This window comes from Schistocerca serialis, unplaced genomic scaffold (assembly GCF_023864345.2).
Source record: "Schistocerca serialis cubense isolate TAMUIC-IGC-003099 unplaced genomic scaffold, iqSchSeri2.2 HiC_scaffold_1343, whole genome shotgun sequence".
In the NCBI taxonomy this organism is placed as follows: Eukaryota; Metazoa; Arthropoda; class Insecta; order Orthoptera; family Acrididae; genus Schistocerca; species Schistocerca serialis.
The window spans coordinates 2,704,059-2,724,577 of record NW_026047562.1 but is presented as its reverse complement, the minus strand read 5'-3'; the positions used below and the strand labels follow the sequence as shown (position 1 = coordinate 2,724,577).

Genomic DNA, 20,519 nt, shown 5'->3' with positions numbered 1-20,519 from the left:
AGTCTGGGTGCAGCAGATTTCCACACCTATGCCCCCCGATGAACCACTTGTGATCGTGATAGGACACCCCTGCTTCCAGCTGGAATTGCATTATATACCTCAGTATGTAACCTCAATCGAAAGGTCTCCTGATAAGCATTTGTGGTGCAGCGCCAATGCCCTAGAGGAGGCACCTGTTGAGGTCCCTGAACGGGAAAGTCTTTCAGGCTGTGCAAATCACCGTGTCTGTCATGCAGACTTGTGGAACAGTCCAGCTCTACCTCTAGGATATATCCCTCAACAGCATCATCAGCAGCCACATATTTGATCTCTTTCCTCAGTCTGGTGATTTCCCCTTTGGACATCCATGAGAGCCCTTGAAAAGGAAGACTTTGTTGCATGGTTTGCCTTTAGAGACAGTTTACATCCAGGTACAGGATGAAACTGAAATCGTCAGACAACCTGTACTCCCCCTCAATTATTTGCAAGTTATTTGCCTTGGCATACCTGCGCACACATTGGCAAAGTCACTCGTGGACCGCATGTTCCAGGAAGACATGCATCTCAACGTTGGTCAAGAATTCGCTGCTGGCTTGTGTCTTTCTTACCATGGCATCCCACGAAATCTCAGCCATATGCTACAGAACTTCTCGAAGATGTTGGCGGTCAGATGTACATTCATGTTCATCATTTTACATGTTCTGATAAATCAGAGATGCCGAAGTCCTGCTGTTCATTCACCAAGTGCCCGTTCTTTCCATTCATTATGGAAATGTCTCTTAGTTTACTAGAGAATCCAGATATTCGTATGGAAAGACCCCTTCTCCGTCACAAGTTGAAACTCTTGAAACTCTACATCATCGAGATGAGTGGCTCCCTTTGCTACGAATATCTTCAGGACGCGTTGGTTCAGCAAATTTCTAAAGAGACGTGATCATGAAGCGTTGTGAATCCAGGAAGTGGTGTGATCCTCTGTGAAGCGGCATGTATTTGTCAACGGTGTCAGCAATGACACTGATCTTATCATCCTACTACCCAGACTCGTCAAAGTGCTGAACTAGAAAGCGGGCATCATGCTCACCTAAATTGTGGAAAAGATGGCTGTGTGCTGTGGCAGTTGGTACTTTAAGTTACACGGGTTGTCAGCTGCACTCTGGGACTTCCCCTTTACGTGGCCACAGTCTCTACAGGGAGCTTCCTCACCTCTGTCCAGTCACAGTCCCCAGGTATAACGATCAGCTGTCTGCTTGCACAGTGCATCATTCTCCTTCACGTTGGTCATGAGGACGTTTTCACTACAAATGTTATAAACATCCCGTACAAGACTTTCAAGCTCAGTGAGCAACCATCTCGCACTATTCCCTTGACATAAGATTTTAATTATAGTGCACAGGACTTGATGGGTAGCCACATATCGTATACATCATTTTGTGGCAGTGATATGGGAGGCAGAGGCACCACGTTGACACTGTACCACAGGAGCTAGGAGGCGCTCTAAATCGACGTAAACAACGAAGGGACAGAGGTGTTGGTGAGAGGCATTCTTAAACTTCGAGAACCGTTTATCCTTGATAAGCAGTTTCCACACATATTGTTTCCTGGCTCTAGCAGTCAATCAGGTCTTTCACGATACATGCTCTTGGTAAACGACTTGAGACATCTACAGCAAAAATATCTTGCACCTCTTTTGTTTTCATTTCAGAGGAACGCAGGTGGGACATGCATTTTATCCAAACGTTGTGTTGCTTATCGTCTTCAGAGATTAGCAGCATGTCTGCACTTTTTGGATGTTTCTCGGTTAATATGGACAAGAAGAGGGGACCACCTAATTTACGCTCGACTTCTTTGTCGATGTGCCATACAGCGTGTTGATATTTGTCTTCTTCTTATGGCTCTCCTACATTCGGCCATAAACGAGAAATCAGAACGTCAGTGGACATCTGGTGTTTGTTGTGTATCTGTATGCCCTGTATTTTTTGGTTAATTTCTATCGCTAGCGAGAAGCAACCATGGAAATCAATTTAAATTCCTGTCGTCATGATTCTGGGCATTAGGACATGCTTTTTGTTAGCAGTATATACTTTTGAACAGAGATGTGACTGGACCCCACAATAAATTGATCAAAATCTTATGAATATAAATCAAGGTATGGTATACAGCTGAGTGTCTTACAGGACCCCCTTTCCTGCACCTCAGAAAAGTGACTCAGTATGACCGCTCTGGTATCGACTCACCCCATGACGTCACGACAGCTCTCCCCCTAACTTGGACAATGCTCTTCCCCTCAACGACACGTCCAACTCCTAATAACTCTGCACACAAGAAGGAGAAGGAGACGCAGTTGATTAGTATCTAAGGAAGGAGAAATAAAAATCCGTATTCGTATAATAATAATAATAAATTCTGAGTACTTACAAGTAAAACTGTTGTTGTGTTCATTACTGGAATACACTTCCAGCAACTCATCATCAGTGGGCATGTTTGTCATTAAGGGCATATCCAGCATGGGTACTAGAGGAGGTGTATGACGTCGGCAGGTGAATGTGTCTGAAAGAATACGGACAAACCCAAACGAAAACACAGGTGCAAAAGAACTAGTAGCTGGTAGTTGTGTCAGAACACCGATATTCGCATTGAGCACATCTACAAACAAGAGCATCTCAAAAATAACAACAAAAAATTTAATACTTTAGAATACTCACATATCTGCCTCTGAACAATCGAAGTCGTCCCCCAGAGATCATCATCATCGTCATCATCATTATCAGCTTTTGGGTTCAGATCCCACAGCGAGTAACGCCAGCTCGTACCTAGAAAAGAAGAAGTAGAACCCATAAGAATCACTTACACTACTAGCCATTAAAATTGCTACACCAAGAAGAAGTGCAGATGATAAACGGGAATCATTGGATAAATATATTGTTCTAGAACTGACAGTGATTACATTTTCACGGAATTTCGATGCATAGATCCTGAGAAATCAGTACCCAGAACAATCACCTCTGGCCGTAATAACGGCCTTGATACGTTTGGGCATTGAGTCAAACAGAGCTTTGGTGGTGTGTACAGGTACAGATGCCCATGCAGCCTCAACACGATACCACAGTTCATCAAGAGTAGTCACTGGCGCATTGTGACGAGCCAGTTGATTGGCCACCATTGACCAGACGTTTTCAATTGCTGAGAGATCTGGAGAATGTGCTGGCCAGGGCAGCAGTCGAACATTTTCTGTATCCAGAAAGGCCCATACAGGACCTGCAACATGCGGTCGTGCATTATCCTGCTGAAATGTAGGATTTCGCAGAGAGAGGGTAGAGTCACGGGTCGTAAGACATCTGCAATGTAACGTCCACTGTTCAAAGTGCCGTCATTGCGAACAAGAGGTGACCGAGACGTGTAACCAATGGCACCCCATACCATCACACCGGGTGATACGCCAGTATGGCGATGACGAATACACGCTTCCAATGTGCGTTCACCGCGATGTCGCCAAACACGGATGCGACCATCATGATGCTGTAAACAGAATCTGGATTCATCCGAAAAAATGACGTTTTGCCATTCGTGCACCCAGGTTCGTCGTTAAGTACACCATAGCAGGCGCTCTTGTCTGTGATGCAGCGTCAAGGGTAACCACAGCCACAGTCTCCAAGCTAATAGTCCATGCTGCTGCAAGCGTCGTCGAACTGTTCGTGCAGATGATTGTTGTCTTGCAAATGTCCCCATCTGTAGACTCAGGGATCGAGATGTGGCTGCACGATCCGTTTCAGCCGTGCGGATAAGATGCTTGTCATCTCGACTGCTAGTCATATTAGGCCGTTCGGATCCAGCACGGTGTTCCATATTACCCTCCTGAACCCACCTTTTCAATAGTCTCCTAACAATCATTGGATCTCGACCAAAGCGAGCAGCAATGTCGCGATACGATAAACCGCAATCGCGATAGGCTACAAGCCGACCTTTATGAAAGTCGGAGACGTGATGGTGCGCATTTCTCCTCCTTACACGAGGCATCATAACAACGTTTCACCAGGCAACGCCGGTCAACTGCAGTTTGTGTGTGAGAAATCGGTTGTAAACTTTCCTCATGTCAGCACGTTGTAGGTGTCGCCACCGGCGCCAACCTCGTGTGAATGCTCTGAAAAGCTAATCATTTGCATATCACAGCATCTTCTTCCTGTCGGTTAAATTTCGCATCTGTAGCACCTCATCTTCGTGGTGTAGCAATTTTAATGGCCAGTAGTTTATAAACAAAAACAGTATAGAAAATATGTATACCTGCTTTCATCCTCAGCCAAGGTGACCACGATGAATGACATCACACCGTCGTCGGTAAACAGTGACAACAGCGCGGCGTCATCATTGTTATCCAACGTGCGTGGCCATGACTGCAGTCACCATCGTCGTCACGGATACCGCACGAGCGCTTGACTCCGATATCAGGGCTGGCTGGCAGTCGGAGAGAGAGAAAGACTCGGGTCGCCCTCCGCAGGGCTGTTTACAAACCCCTTCAGCCACGCAGCGTGCGCTGATCAGCAATTCAAGTCGCAATTCATCACGCTTCTTCTCTCACCACTAACATTACTTACACATAGCGCATTGCGACAGTGCCCAGCGTGTTGGTACACATTTGAACATGCCTCTCTCAACTTGCTACTACTCTCATTACTTACCAAGCGTGGACGCAAGGCAGCAGAAACGGGTTTATTTCTCGTAAGAAAAGAACTTCCACATATTGAGTGGGATTGTGCTGTGACAGAAATGAGCGAAATGGAATATGCTGGCTGCAAGTAGCTGCTGATCGGCTACGTGTTGAGAAACACATTGCAGAAACTTGGGAAATCGTCTCGACAGTTCTCCAAAAAGAGTGTAGATGTCACCCGGTAAATAAACATAGCTGACAAAAGAACTGTAAAAAATGAGCTCGGGAGTATCTAAATAAGTACAAAAATTTTATTAAGAAAATAATATTTGCACATATCTGCAACACAAGTAAATCCGTTATTCTCTCCACCACCGTACACTTGCCTAAGGTGTCTGACTGACATACAGTTGAATGATTCCAAATTCAGGATGGCAGTGTTCTTGAAAATATCCCACATTCACACCACCACCTCACGTCCTTTGACGTGCATGACGCTCTCTCTGTGATCACAGTTTCGGAGTGATGTCAGCATATCCTCACAGGTCATTCCTGTATCGTGGCGGCTACTGCGATAGTGGAATCGAGTCAATCACGCTACTGTCTTCCAAGACATGTCACACTTTATTGTTCTGAGCAGCTGGGCAGAAGTGACAACTGTGTAGAAACTTGTCGAAACACAGACTGAGTCGACGCGTGTGACAACAGCTACTCCTTTAATCATCTTTAAACATGAAGCGGCCGCACTCGTCGTGGAGGCCTCGCCCGTGAGCAACAATGTTGTACCAGGAGACGGGCAGCTTGGACCCTGGCAAGCAGGTCTTCAGCTGTATCTACAGGTGTTTCGTACACCTACATCTTGGCATAACCTCAGAGAATGAAGTCGAGGGTTGCAAGATCCAGCGATCGCAATGGCCATCAGAGAGGACCCCCCCCCCCTTTCCAGTCCTACAATGAGTGTGAGTATTCTTCAGTGTGCTTGCAAATATTAACATCAAAGTGGGATGATCTTGGATAATGCCCTAAAATACCTTGACTGAGAATCTTTGCTGTTGGCCTCCGATATGGGTGGCATGGGTGTTGTCCTCATTCTAGATCTTCCTGTTTGGCTTTTGAAAACAACATCACGGATGAATGAGGCCTCATCCACAAACAATACAAACTGTATGAAGTTGGACAGTACAGCGCTATGAACGATACTGGATTGACACAAGCAGACATAGGGCTCAAAATCCGTTCGTTGCAGTGCTTGGACATTTCATCTTTGATTACTCATTGTGCGCTGTACACAGCAACACACCTCACCATGAACACGACACAAGCTATCTGATGCAATGGACAGCTGACAGCAGGGTCAGTGGTGTGCTTGCGGCACAGGTTAATGCGCCACTGCGGTGCTTGAGTGCTACGATCCTAGTTGTGCACAGTAGGTCCGCTTGGTGGTCAGGTGTGTACACTGTTTATCAGCTGCTACTGTTCGAGTGCACAACGGACACCCGAGATCTTTGCCAGAGTGTGAAGAACTGCAGGCATCATTGCAATACATGCATTGATTCAGACTGACAGTCGTTGCTTTGAAGAATTACTATGAGCTACATTGTTGTTAGGTGGTGTATGCTGTGTATGTCCTTAACACAATAAATATGCACTTTCGAGTGTTGGTTCCCTATCTCAATATAATCTATTGCGGAACCACTGTCACCTGTTTCAGTGTGACCCAAAAGGATTGGGGACTCCACGTACAGAGAACAAGAGCAGTTCTGTCCCACTTCCCTCAGACACTCCCGACGGCACCCATGTCTGTGGTGAGCACTCACCTTCCAGAACAACATACTGGGTGATGCTAGGGTAGATAGAAAAAAGGAAAACAGAATGGGCAAGTGCGAGAGGGACTCACGCACTAAGGGTTCTGTACAAACTCCCCGTCCTGGGAATCGAGATTCCCAATGATTTTTGCCTGTTATCGAGACTCTGTAACTTTACTGGCAAGATACTGCTCCCAGCAATACCAAGATCGGTCCAGAAATTCTACGTTATTTCCTCAGCCCAGCCCAAACAAACAAGAACAAGCAAGCAGAGGACTTTAGTTGATGTATGTAGGGAGAGAATATTTAATAACATATTTCCGTTTACGTACTAAATCATGAATACAACATACATTTTATGTTTGGATGCAGTAATGTTCGTATGTTATACTTTCAACAGGTCATGAATACAATGTATGTCCAAATCGAAAACGACATTTTTATGTGATATAATTACAAGTTAACAAGTTTCAGATTTTTTGCTTTACTTGTACCGGAAAACTTAGTTGTTGCCAAATCTCACGATTCCAAGTCAATGGAGAGCACCCTATAGGTTTCGATGACTGAGTTTTCGATTATCAAAACACGAGACATAAACGGCCGTATCTGTTGACTGGAGTCAGTTATAAGCTTACAGTTTTTACGCCGCCAAGGGTCCGTATACCTTTGTATGTGACATAATTTGAACATGATACCCAGAATGTATCCAGAGAAAAAGATTCCTAACAGATGGACAGACAAATAGACAGACTGATAAAAAATAATACGAAAAGTATTTTCTAGAGTTATATAGTTACCAATTATGGATTTTAAGATTTTTTCCTTTATTTGCACTGTGAAATCTGGCTTCTTCCAAAATGTCATGATTCTAAATCAACAGGGAGCACCTTATAGATTTTTGTGAGTGATTTTTCAAGTATGAAAATGTGTAATTAAATGGCCATATCTTTATTGCATTGACTTAGAAGCCTACAATTTGTACAACGCCAAAGGAGAATAGACCTTAGTAAGTGACATAAATGTGAACTTCGTACCCCAAAAATGGTCCAGAAAAAATGATCTTAACATTCGGACAGTCAATACATTCCTTCAAATCTGCAATATTCGAGACGTGTTCAGATACAGACGACATCGTGTTAGATGACGAGCAACAAACGCAAATTTTCGGCAAAAGCGATCAGCCCGGCAACAGACAAACGATACAAAATTGACAAATGTCAGTTTGACTCAAAATTTCGTGTGTGCACAATTAACTCAGACAATGTTTCAGATATGGAGCGGCTGATCTCTATCGTTGCGTTTGTAGAAGGTCAAAACATGTGTTCAGGTTTCTCACAGCGTTGGTAACGAGTAGGATTTTGACGGATTTGTCAACAGTCTGGCCATTCTATTTTCGAAAATCGTTCAAAAGTTTGAATAGAATCTCCTCAGAGTTCCAGCCACGCCTTGTGGCTTTACACGTAGGAACCCGACGCTGCTGGCAGCTCCAGAACATTTCAGTTGGATACATCGTCACGGGAGTATACATTCGTACATTCAGACGTCTGTAATGTCAACTAGCAAGAAATATCTGCACCTCCCTAATCTGATGTCACAGTTTGAGAAATGTATTTATTTAATAAAACCCCACGAGGCATCTGCTGTGCATTAATGTTTTTATGCCTGTACAAAACTGAATGTACTACACGCATGCGCTGGCAGTAATTTCAGTGTCATGTATTAGTGCTACATGTAACTGTATACTAAGACAGGCTGCTGTTTGTGGATGTTATGAAAGTAATTTGAACTATTTTCTGTGTGTCTCAGGGTAACCACGCAAGTGATCAGCAACTCCACGGTGGGATTAAGGACATGGAACGTGTGAAAGACATGCTGCGCACGAAATTAACCGGATGGTTACAGGACTTGCAATTCGCCAGCAAACAGGTGGAGCACTACGAGGTGGAAGAAGACAAGGACGGGCCAGGGCACGTGATAATCAGGTATAAACCAGTGTACACTCAAATGTCTGTCTTACTCACTATGGTTTATTGGAGCTTATCTCACTTTTATCCATGGAAGTATTCATTAAAGTTATAGAAAACACAGGGATCATTTAATTCAAAATGGAGTAAAGAACTAGCACTAATAGGCAGTAGTGAAGGACATGGTTAAAGAAACTCGTGATTTACAAAGGTTTTTGACTCCTTTTAGCCTTCGATGTTTTGATTCATATTGTGTCTTCAAATGTGCCACGTATTACGTAACAGACCAGCGGAGAAAACTGACACAATAAACTATGTTACTGCATTTACTAGAGAAAGTATTGATGGTTACAGATACTTCCGACGTTTTCATAATTTGTGGAAACAATGATGTGGAACCTGACACGAAAAGTGAGCGTGTCCTCGTCTTATTCGGGACAAAAAAAAAAAAAACACTTCGGGAGAAATTACTGTAATACCATGTAGTAGCGACTCTAGTCCAGATACTGGCATCCAGTCGGTGAGGAAAAGAGGCCACAAGGCATGTTCATCTCAATAGATGGAGGAAAATTCCAAGCAGCGATGAGGGCAGGAAGCGGATGGCCATCGTTCTTGTATTTTGTCCTGTGGTTGGTGTGTTTAAATCAGTCCGTAGCATAGAGCGTAAATACTGGAGGTTGTGAGCGGGAGGAAAGCGGAATAGTCTCTCGAGTGGTTGACATATGGGGCCGTGGAATGGAGTGTTGTAGGAGATATGTTGGCACTGTGGAGGGTGACCAGGTGGCTTCCTATGTGGGAATGGGCAAGCTCCCAGCAGGCACCCCAGGTCTTGTGGCGGTGTTGCTGGATTCTTTTAGGTGGCTTATTGTGGGATAGCTATGGAGGTGGAGAACATGGATTACGATGGACAATTACTCAGCCGTGATTACTATCAATAGGATGAAAGACTTCTGCAGTTATATCTGAAGAGGTCGGTAGGGGAGTCACTTTGGGATGAGTGTGTCTGGGAAATGGACTAGGTCTTCTGAAACGAAGGTGATCAACCGACATCCACAGTTAAGTTCATCATGAGAATTGATGTGGGTAAACAGCTGTGGAGAGGCAGTGGTCAGTGTGAGGAGCGAAATTATGTGCTATAGGATGATGACAGAGACAGGCAGTAGCACAGATCACGGTCAGGGTGGTAAAATACACACTCAGGATAAAGTATTATGCAGGATGATTGAACATGATTTGTAGCCACCTGGAGCTGTTTTTGAGAAACGGTATTGTTACTCCACAATGTTTATTATGTGGGGATTTTTGGTTTGCTACTCCACATTTGTCATCAAAACTGTGAGTGGGTTACTGGTTCACTGTGTATAAACACATGCAGATAGTGTGACGGGATAAAACTATCGATATTGCGTCAGGCAGTGGGAATGAAGGGAACAGTGATTTCAAGACAGGGGTGCAGTAGACAAAGGAAGCAGCTAATCGGATAGCAGAGTACTTGTGGAGAGTACATGGGGGGTTTCAGGCTAGCCAGTAGTTTGAGGTACTCTCATGAACACTCGCCAGTTGGTACACATTTAGGGAAATCAGATAGCTTTCAGAGTAAAGTCAGTTCGACTCTGAAACTTTTATCAGTCAACTGTCGAAGTATTTGTAACATAGTTCCCAAATTTACTCTCCTCCGTGAACATTCTCAGCCTCAAATTATTCTTGAATTGAGAGCTGACTAAGACCCAAAGTAAAAAAACTCTGAGATATTTAGCGAGTCTTGCAATGTTTATCGGAAAGACATATTCGACGCCGTAGGAGGCGAAGTGTTTATTGCAATTGACAAAAAATATTGTCTTTACTGAGGTTGAATTTGAGTGCAATAGTGAAGTTACGTCGTCGCACATAACAGGACAAGGTGAAACCATATCAGTTGTTGGATGTTTTTACCACCCACCCGACTCCACCGGGACAGATGTGGAGCCATTCAAAGAATCAGCATTGCATAAATATCCAGATCACGCGACACTAGCTGGCGGTGACCTTAACCTACCGAGTATAGGCTGGGACGTCTATGGATTCACTGCAGGTCGTGCAGACAGACAGTCTTGTGAAGGACTTTTGAACATGTTTTCCGAAAACTGTGTTGAGCAGCTAGTTCGTCAGCCAGCACAAACAGGCAGGACCTTATCGATGGCGTCACCATAGAGATGGGGATTAGTGATCATGATGTCATCATAGCGACTATGGTTACGAAAGTCAGTAAATCAGTCGAGAACGCTAGGAGAGTTGATATGCAGTTGTCAGCGTCTCACTTAGACAATAAAATACAATCATTTAATTCCAAAATTATGGCCTTAGAAAAATTATGGCTAAAGTTTAAAGAGACTGTAAATCGTGATCCGGAAAAGTATGCACCTACTAAGTGGATCAAGGGCGGAAAAGACTGATCGTGCTTTAATAACAAAATTCGGAAAATGCTGAGGAACGAAAGGCAGTTACATTCTCGGTTCAAAAGAGAACGCGCAAATGAGGACAGAAAGATTTGTAGAGATTCGTGCGTCTGTGAAAAGATCTGTGCGCGAAGCACAGCTACCATCGGAGAACCGGAAAAAGTTTTGGTCTTCTGCAAAATCGTTAAGCGGATCTAACGCTTCCATTACAGTCACACGTTGACCAGTCTGCTTTTGGCGGTAGAATATTCCAAAAGGAAGGCCGAAGTTAAAAATTCCTCGTTTAAGAAATCGTTCACGCAGGAGAAGGTACAAACGTGCCGTCGTTTGACCATCGCAGAGAGTCCCGTATGGAAATCATAGTAATGAGTACCCCTGGCGTAGAGAAACAGCTGAAACAGCTGAAAATAAATAAGTGGCAATGTCTAGATGGAATGCCAGTTTGGTTTTACAAAGAGTAGTGTGCGGCACTGGCCCCTTATTTAGCTTGCATTTACCGCGAATCTTGCGATCAGCGCTAAGAACCAAGCGAATGGAAGAAAGTGCAAGTGACTCTAGTGTATAAGAAAGGTAAAAGAACGGACCCACAAAATTACAGACCAATATCCCTAACACCTGTTTCCTGCAGAATCCTTAAACATATTCTCAGTTCGAACATAATCAACTTTCTTTAGACTAAGGAGCTGGAGCTTATGTGCACAAATCAACACGGTTTTGGTAAGCATCGCTTCTGTGAAACTCACCTTTCCCTTTTCTCGCATGATGCACTGAGAGCTATGGATGAAGGGCAACAGGCAGATTCCGTATTTCTAGATTTCTCGAAAGCATTTGACACGGCGTCCCATTGTGGGGTGCTAACGCAAGAACGAGCATATGGAATAAGTTCAGGGACTGCAGGTTGACACAAGGTGACGTCGACAAAATTTCTACTTGGTGTGATGAATGGCAGGTGGCTCTTGCTGTAGAAGACAGTGGATGAGTAGCAAAAACGAACCCGTAATTTCCGTATACGGTATTCCAAGTGTCCTGCTTACCACAGTCACTTCGTTGAAATATCTGGGCATAATGTTGCGAAGCGAGATGAAATGGAATAACCATGGGAGGATTCTGGTAGGGAAGGGGAACGGTCGACATCGGTTTATTGGGAGAGTTTTGTGAAAGTGTGGTTCGTGTGTGAGGGAGACCCCGTTTAGGACGCCAGAGCGACTTCTTGTACAGCATTGCTCGAGTGTTTGGGATCTGCACCAGGTCGGATTGAAAGAAGGCATCGAAACAATTCAGGCGGAGCAGGTAGATTTCTTACCGGAGTTTCGATCAGCATGCAAGTGTTACGTATATGCTTCGGGAGCTCAGCAGGGAATTGTTGGAGGGAAGAAGACGCTCATTTCGAAGAAAACAACTGAGAAAGTTTAGAGAACCTGGCTGCAGAACGATCCTAATGACGCCAGCATACATTTCTGGTAGGGACCACGGAAGACAAGATACGAGAAGTTACGGCTCCTAAGGAGGCATATAGACATGCGTCTGTCCCTCGCTCTGTCAGCGAGCAGAAGAGGAAAGGAAACGACTAGTTGTGGAACAGGGTACCCTCCTCCACGCACCGCACGGTGGCTTGCGGATTATGTATGTAGATGTAGAGACAAAGGACGATAGTTGAGAGGAATTATTGGTTTCATGTCCGTAAATTTAGTGAAATCATTTTTGGCTTGGTTTCACTTGGAATCGTGAAGTTTTATCTATTCTATTTCATTTGTTTGGTCTTATGACTGCATGCATGAGGGTTGTGGTGTAATAGGTGGCCCCAGTTGTGGGTAGATAAGGACATTGACAGGAGTTTATGACGGCGGTGACGAAGCTACAGTGGTGGTGGATGTGGTTGGAACTTCTGGCTCCGGCAGTGGTGGGGGCGATGGGGCGGGCCGCGGTTTGGGGCTGGCGACTGTGTTGGCGACAGAGCCAGCGACGTTGCTGGAGAGGGCGTCGACGGTGGCGCAGGAGGCGGCGACGGTGGTGGAGCATTTGACGGAGGCAGTGGCGAAGGGGCTGCCAGACTACGGCTCTCTGTGAGTGGTGAAGCAATGAAGACGACGGCGAAGGGTCGGAGATGATCGGCGAAGAACCACTGGGACAGTCCAGGTGAGAGCTGAGGTGCTGGCGAAGTATAGTGGGGCGTGTCAGTAAAACGGAGGATATACTTCGTACTGGAAATATTGGGAGGACATTCTGAGGTTAACATGAGTAAAACGAGTCAGAGAATATACTCCACCCGAGAACGTGCTCAACGTGAGTAGAAAGGTGAGGGATGTTGCTTAAGACAAAGAATGTTCTCCGATTACGTATGAATAAAACTAGAGGAGCTTCTCACAATCGGAAAACATTGAAACGAGCTCTTTAGCATTCTTTGAGCTAAGTAAGTTCTGTTCAGGTTAAGTTTTACATACTTTTTGACAGTAATGGCAGAATTCATGCTGCTTCGAAGGCAATGAAAGATATATGTAGCCCAACAAAATGCTGAACAGAGATACTGTAGAAGTTTATATGGGTTTCACAATAAGAACATTAGTTGCCTGGTGAACTTCCCTCCAGAAAATCACCAAAGAAGAGGGGACGACCTTCCAAAAGAAGTTAAAATTAAAACATTCTTGCTGCTTTTTAATAGACCTAAGTTTTCAGACTAACGTACGAGAAAACTTCGGTGTAGGCCTACACCAAATAACGGTGTCACTGACAATTTCAGATGTTCACCATGGTAATCAGAATTATCTCGTGTTAGAGAACTCTGACAGAGTTCCGGCTTGGAGTAGATAAAAAGTCATGTAATCTTAAGAGTTCGTTCGCATAATGTTCGCCTAACTTCTATAACTGAAAAGTTTTCCGCATGTTGTAAATTCGGTAACATCTCAAGAAAATGCATTTTCGTAAGCTGTACGTAGTTGTCTTAATAATTTGTTGCCGCACATAAAATAAACAAAATGAAACGTATTGCAACTCTGCCTGAACACACTGATGCCGGTTCCAGACATGTCGCCCGTTTGAGCGAGCTGAATGACACGTGACACTGCGCGTGCTTTCTGTGCCGGACACGGCAGACCACACACACCGAGAACTCAGCAGGGAGCAGAGGTAGTGAGGAAAAGGAACCCTCTCGTCACAGATTATGGCTTCGAATGTTTTGCTCGTAAGAGCTTTCTCAGAGGATGTTCTTTTGCTCGGAGAATCTTCTCCAGAGAACGTCGTCTTGTTTATTCATACGACCCAGCGTGTTTACCTTCTGTTGGATGTCAGTACAAAGTCGAAAACCGGAGATGCAAGAGGGGAGGGGGTCACAGAGCTCCAGCGGCAGTGGTGCAGCTTAGGTAGCGCCCTCCTAGTCCAGGCAGCGCACCATTTCGTGTCTCTTCTGTACTTCACGTATCGCCATTTACAGTCGATCATTTCTAAATTCCTCCAATCCACTTCGTTACTGGACTCGCATGATAGCCTTAGTAATGGCTCCAGCACTACAGGCCAAAGCCGCCTATAGCACACAGACCCCTGCCTCTGTACCCTAATTGTCGACGATTGCCTTCCGTGGCAGGGGTCTGCCCCCCTTGTCGACACTCCAGCTCCATGTGGCGAGTATTTATTGCGTCCTCTGTTGATTTGCCACTTTGTGTTGCAACGCAATTGCTCCTAAACTGAATATGGCAGTCAGTGTTGTATCATTATAGCTGTGTAGTACATTTGCAACTGTCCAGAAGTTTCGAGATTTTCTTTAGAGCTTGTTTCAGTGGATATTGTTTGTTCACTTCCTTGCTGCATTTAAATCCGTTATTTCGTTGCCTTATGGAATGAACGGCTCCATTATGTTAAAAACAGCCCTTTATCGAAATTCTTCCCCAACCAAATCTCCGTATAATGTTTATTCAGATCATTGTCAGTGTGCACGTACATCCTGCATCTGGGGCGCAGAAATGATGACTTTAATCACGGCACGGGTTCTGAGTCCCAGCTTGTCAGTGGAGTAGGTGTGGTACTGTACCTCCAAGCAGAACAGCGTGCTGGTGTACGTAGCGTGGAAATGATTTGCGAGCCTTAGCACCATGGCACCACATGTCTTATGGGAGGGACTGCTTTCCGGTCAAACTGGGGACCCAGACATCACACGGAACTCATTATGATGCAGCTTCATGCTTTAATTGACAATGTCGTTGTCAAGTAACAGTGATAACCAAGGACCATACTACAAGGAGTACAGGGAGTACTGATTGTTCTGCATTGTATCTGTCAGTATGGAAACTTTCCATCGTTGATGGGCTATAGGGAATGCAGTCGTAGATTAATCAGGAAAAAATTGTCTCATAACCGATTCTGAGGGCTCCATTCTCATCACAACATGTACCTGACACAGATGCATCGAATCGATATACGGAACACTGACCTTAGGACAAAGTTTTACGGCCAACAATTTCTGTATGATAATTTCCACTGCCAAACGAGAGACCCGCACCAACCATTCACGAAACGAGACCGAGCGAATGCTTCAGAGCCAAATAAACAAATATTTGTATGCAATAGTGAAGCGTCATTTTGTCAAGTTTTACGTCAGCAGACATGTACTTCTGCACGTCAAGCATACAAGTGTGAGATGGTGGGATGCACACTGCCGGATGTAAGCAGAAACATTATAAAAATGCCACAACTGATAATGAGTAAAACAAAACACTTATTGTGAAATAAAAACACATGATTGGTACTTGCAAAGACGGATTTGAAATAGCTTAAGTCATCGTATGGCGCTGTCCTTAGCCGTTGGATTAGCTGAAAGGGACTGAATAAGTGCACCTGCTTGACGGTACATTCACGTTTGTCCATAGAGCTCTTCTTCCTGTGGGAGTTCTGCTTTCAGCTGTCATACAGTCTTTACGGAAAATTATCGCAGATGTCACATCACCTAATGCAGATAGGAAACTCCCTGGCAGGTCAGAGCTGTGTGTCGGATCCCCGACGTTTCAAGTGACTGCACTCTCCACTGCAGAGTGAGGATTCGCCCAGGAAGCAACTCCCGAGGCCTCTGGTCACTGCAGTGCCCATCCTTCCGGGAGCGCTGGTCCCGCCAGCCATGCAGGGGAGCTTCTGTGACGGCTGGAAGGGAGCGGCTGAGCTACTGGCGGACGTAAGGCTGTGACGGCGGCTCTCGGTTCCTGCCTGCCCAGCTCTAAGTCTATCTTTTTAAGGACGTCATATTCACCATTGACTTTAAAAATTGTTTTACTATTGCAGTTTCGGCCTTTTGAGCCATTTTCAACTGGTAATGTGGAAGATTTTGCTTCAGCTCATGACAGACATGTCTACATGTCAGCGTCTAAAATCATCTATAACAAAATTTGAACAAGTCATTCATATCCTTAACATAAATACCACATGTTCACTCTCTTGCAATGCATACGAAATTCTTCTTTAAAGAAAAGAGGTATTCTGCGACAAGCTCTGCAGTTCTGCGGTTTGATGTGTCTGAAACCAGTTAAAACGATATAGCAGCACAGAACGGAGTGGATGACCTGCAAGAAATAGTTACAATCGGTGTCTCACTCAAGTGCTCCGAAATCTAAAGATGAAATCTCGATGCGCTAAAATGCTAAGAAGACCAACGGATTTGCGATTGTTTGCTGTGTTACTATGCATCCTTTAAAGAATGAAAAAGTTCCAGGTTTGTGTCCCAGTCTGGCACACAGTACTCATCTGCCAGGAAGTTTCTCATCCACTGCTGAGTGGAAATCCGTTCTGGATACTTTTAGCCGCGCGGGATTAGCCGAGCGGTCTCAGGCGCTGCAGTCATGGGGTGCGCGGCTGGTCCCGGCGGAGGTGCGAGCCTTCCCTCGGGCATGGGTGTCTGTCTGTGTGTGTGTGTGTGTGTGTGTGTGTGTGTGTGTGTGTGTGTGTGTGTCCTTAGGATAATGTAGATTAAGTAGTGTGTAAGCTTAGGGACTGATGACCTTAGCAGTTAAGTCCCATAAAATTTCACACACATTTATGGATACTTGTACGTTCTTGCATAAACTATACATGCTAGGTTTTTAACTTTTAACCTCGCACCTTGTGTGCTACAGGCGGCCGCTGTTGAGTGAACGCCTGCTGCGCTATCAGCCGTGGAACCTCTCCTTTGACGACGACTTCAGTGCGCTGTGCAAGAAGCGCCAGCCAGAGGCGTCGCAAATGTTCAGCCTCGCTGACGATCTGTACGCCTTCCATCGTGTCTACTGGTACCATGCACCTGAGTACATCGATTCAGTCTACGGAGATGATTTCAAGATTGTAGGTAAGTTTAATACTGGGACCTGGCCACTTCATGGTTATGCGCTGACAACTGATCAGTTGTTCGAGGAATGACATTCAAATATCCTTCTGAATTTGTAGTTTTAGCTCTTGCGTGATTTGGCATGCCACGCAAGATAATCTCTGGTGCTCTTTCCAAAGTCACTGTTTAGATTCCTCGGCAACTCTCCGTCTGGATCTATGACAAGCTAACTACTTCATTTCGATGTATTATTGACTTCTTCATTATGGAAGGACTAAAAAAAGACTACGTACACAAAATTTTGGATTGTTTACCGAAGATTAAAAAGAACAAAGTTTATGTAACACAAAGGTCAAAGTTGTACCCCCACCTGCTTGTGGCCCATGAAGTTTTGGACGCCAGCGATGTACAGAGGCTGTGTGATGTTTTGGAGACGTTACTCAAGTGCCAGCTGGGTGCTAACGATTGTGCAACACACTCGAAACAAGTGGTGTGTCTCACAAATAATGTTTGCAGCCTCAGGCTAACAGGCGACCACCTCACCTGGGGTGTCTGCCAGTGTCTGGTACACTGCACAACTCGTCTCCCTCCCGTAGGAGGCACGCAACACCTCTAAAACAGGGCCCATCCCACAGCACTTTGAACAACGTCTCTGAACGCCAGTGCAGATAAGACCTTCATATATGTGCGACACGTGCCTCATATAAAAAAGCGTTCCTTCTTATCTTCTATAAACGCTCTAAAATTCTGTACACGTAGTTTTTTTTTTCAGACCTAGTCTACAGCTTGTTTTAAAAATGGCGAATGGTTTCTGCAACTTAACGGCTACAGACAAGCTAAGGTTTTGTCAATACTGTAACTGGTGTAGTGTTCTACATTTCTCGTCTATGATCCTGGCATGATACTGTTCGTATTTACTAATTTCCTTTGACGAATAATATTTCCATTTGTAACTGAAGACTTAATTGTACGAAATACACTGTTAATATTATCCTTAGAAGTGTTAATCCTATGAACTCTAGTAGGACTGAGGAAACACTGCATTTTCAGCTATCGCACCTGTCTGCTAAACAACTCTATTTGTTCGATTCACTATATTCTTTAAATTTATTATTTTAGTCTCGTTGCTGGACTTTATCTCTTACTCGATCATCTATCTATCGTGCACCAGACATGAAACGAGCTGTAATCGTCCATTTCTTTCTTTGTAACTGTCTGATAGCTTCTTGTTCGGTAGGGGGTAACTCCATTTAAATGAGAGGAAGGGGAGACAGTGAGCTTGTGCTCCCTCAGCGGAAAAATTATTTATGCTTGCTGTTGTCACTCTTGACCGCTTCAGGCAATCGAACTTGCAGGGTTTTAATTGGTAGTAAACCGACTAATTAAGAAACTAATGTGGTCGAAAAGGGTTACAACAGATAAAGAAGTAAGTTATCGTAAGAATATGCGTATATTAGAACCAGGGACTGTAATACTGCGAAGAACGGCCTTTACAAAATTTCTGCTGCAGCCGATAATTTACTGCAGACACTCATAAGAATAATAGTGGCACATAAACGGAAATACGCATTGTTAGCAAGTTACTAAACAAGCAGACTCTTTCCCCATCTTTTTCTAGACTCAGCTGCACTCGGTAGCAAGTCTATAATATGACTGAAACTGTAATGGACATAGAGAACAAACGTGTGAGCTGAAGTTGATGTTTCTATTCCTCGCGAGTAGCGACAAGATATTAAAGAATGAGCAGCGCAAGAGCTTACAGAGTTGTGGACAACTAGCCGTTTGTCTGGAAGCTAACTTTAAGCCCGACATTGAAGATATCTTCAGGGGAATGTTGTCATGATAATCCCGAGAGATCGGAGAGATCGTGGCAGTTCGGTCGAGATGGGGGGGGGGGGGGAGGGAAAGAAGAAACGGGTGCGAATCTCTTCGGAGCACGTGGCGATGTTGGAGATGGCTTGCGACATCCAGCAGGCTGCTACAACAGCCCTGTCTGAAAGAGTTGCCCTCGCCACTATTAAAACCGTGGTGCTTTACTGTCGGCTGTTTTACGCATCACTGTCCAGCAGAACTAGATGCTTACCCACAACAGTCCAACGTATCAGGAACTGAGCCCTGATTTGCTGTCGCTGCCAATGTGTAAAATCAACTAAATCGCAAATCCAAGGCTACAGATGTCAAAAATACTTCCTGTGTGACGACTATCTGACCCAGTATCGCAGAACCACCTGGCCTATCCCAATTACAAACAAGACCAGTCCAAGATGCAAATTTTTATTTTTTATTCATTCGATGATTTGTTTCGGACCGAGACCCATTTTCAAATCACTATAACATAGTCGAAAATGGCATTTCCGAAGATGTCAAAAACGTGCAATGAACATTTACAGTGCATAGAGATAACTCATCGAATGAACAAAACCTTGGAACGGTTTTTCGTTCACTGATTACCAGACGTTGCTGACCCAAACTACTGCAGCATACTGGAAGTTCGTAAAACCTCCCATGTTAACTGTGCCAAATGTACAATCCTTGCACAATTGCATCATCTACACAGCCTCAATTCGAATGATCTAATAAATATAAAGTAAACGCATTATTCACGACACTAAACTTACATTCCGCATCCCAATAACTACATGCATTGCATCCTCAGCATCAAAGATATTGAGTTCAGATCCACAGTTTTCTACACCGTCAGTCTTGCTCACCGTCATCATCTCAACAGTTTCTTGTATCGCATCCCTAACATGAAAGACATCCAGTTTAGAACCACTGCTTTCCACAACATTCACTCTCCTTCAACGTCCACATATCGTCCAACAGATGACGATAACAGCCACAGCCACTTTCCATTTTAACATCCAAGTCACCTGTTCCAAAAAGCAATCCAACTTTATCTTCAGCCACACCAAAACATCAGCTTAGAACCTATACCTAACCTTGTTTCGCCGCATAAAACATCAAGACAAAGCAGCAGCATAGCATTCCATCCATATGTCTGTTCCATCAGCTCCAACGAGATCTTCATCAGTCACATGTTATCTCAATGCTACAACTACACTTTAATGAAAATTGTTACAGTCACGTAACACAGTCCCAGTCACTCTACACTCTACAAAGCACAGATAATTGATACAACATACAATCAGATGGTATTGCCAATGGGTGCTTGTGAGATATCCTGATACCAGCACCTCATTCTGCACATCAGAAACCCTGGGATTGGTGGTACACATGAACAAAAACACTGCCACATTTTCCATAAACTGAACAATCTATTGAAAAAGGATTCATTCTCCTCTCACCCATAAAAACCTCACGTTACCAAACAACCTCAACAAGCCAGACTCAGTGTTCATATCTTAAAGATATACTCACTGTATCTAATGACTGCTCGACAATTCGGTACATACA

The 20,519-nt window shown here is 44.4% G+C and overlaps 1 protein-coding gene across 1 annotated transcript in view; it reads left to right on the top strand.

Moving 5' to 3' along the window:
* The window catches only part of LOC126439767 (uncharacterized), a 47,664-nt gene that overhangs the window by 16,253 nt on the left and 10,892 nt on the right, over window positions 1-20,519 (top strand). The window contains exons 3-4 of the mRNA XM_050090591.1: window positions 8,233-8,408; window positions 16,915-17,123. Coding sequence (XP_049946548.1) covers window positions 8,233-8,408; window positions 16,915-17,123 — 385 coding nt within the window. The remainder of the gene's footprint in view (window positions 1-8,232; window positions 8,409-16,914; window positions 17,124-20,519) is intronic.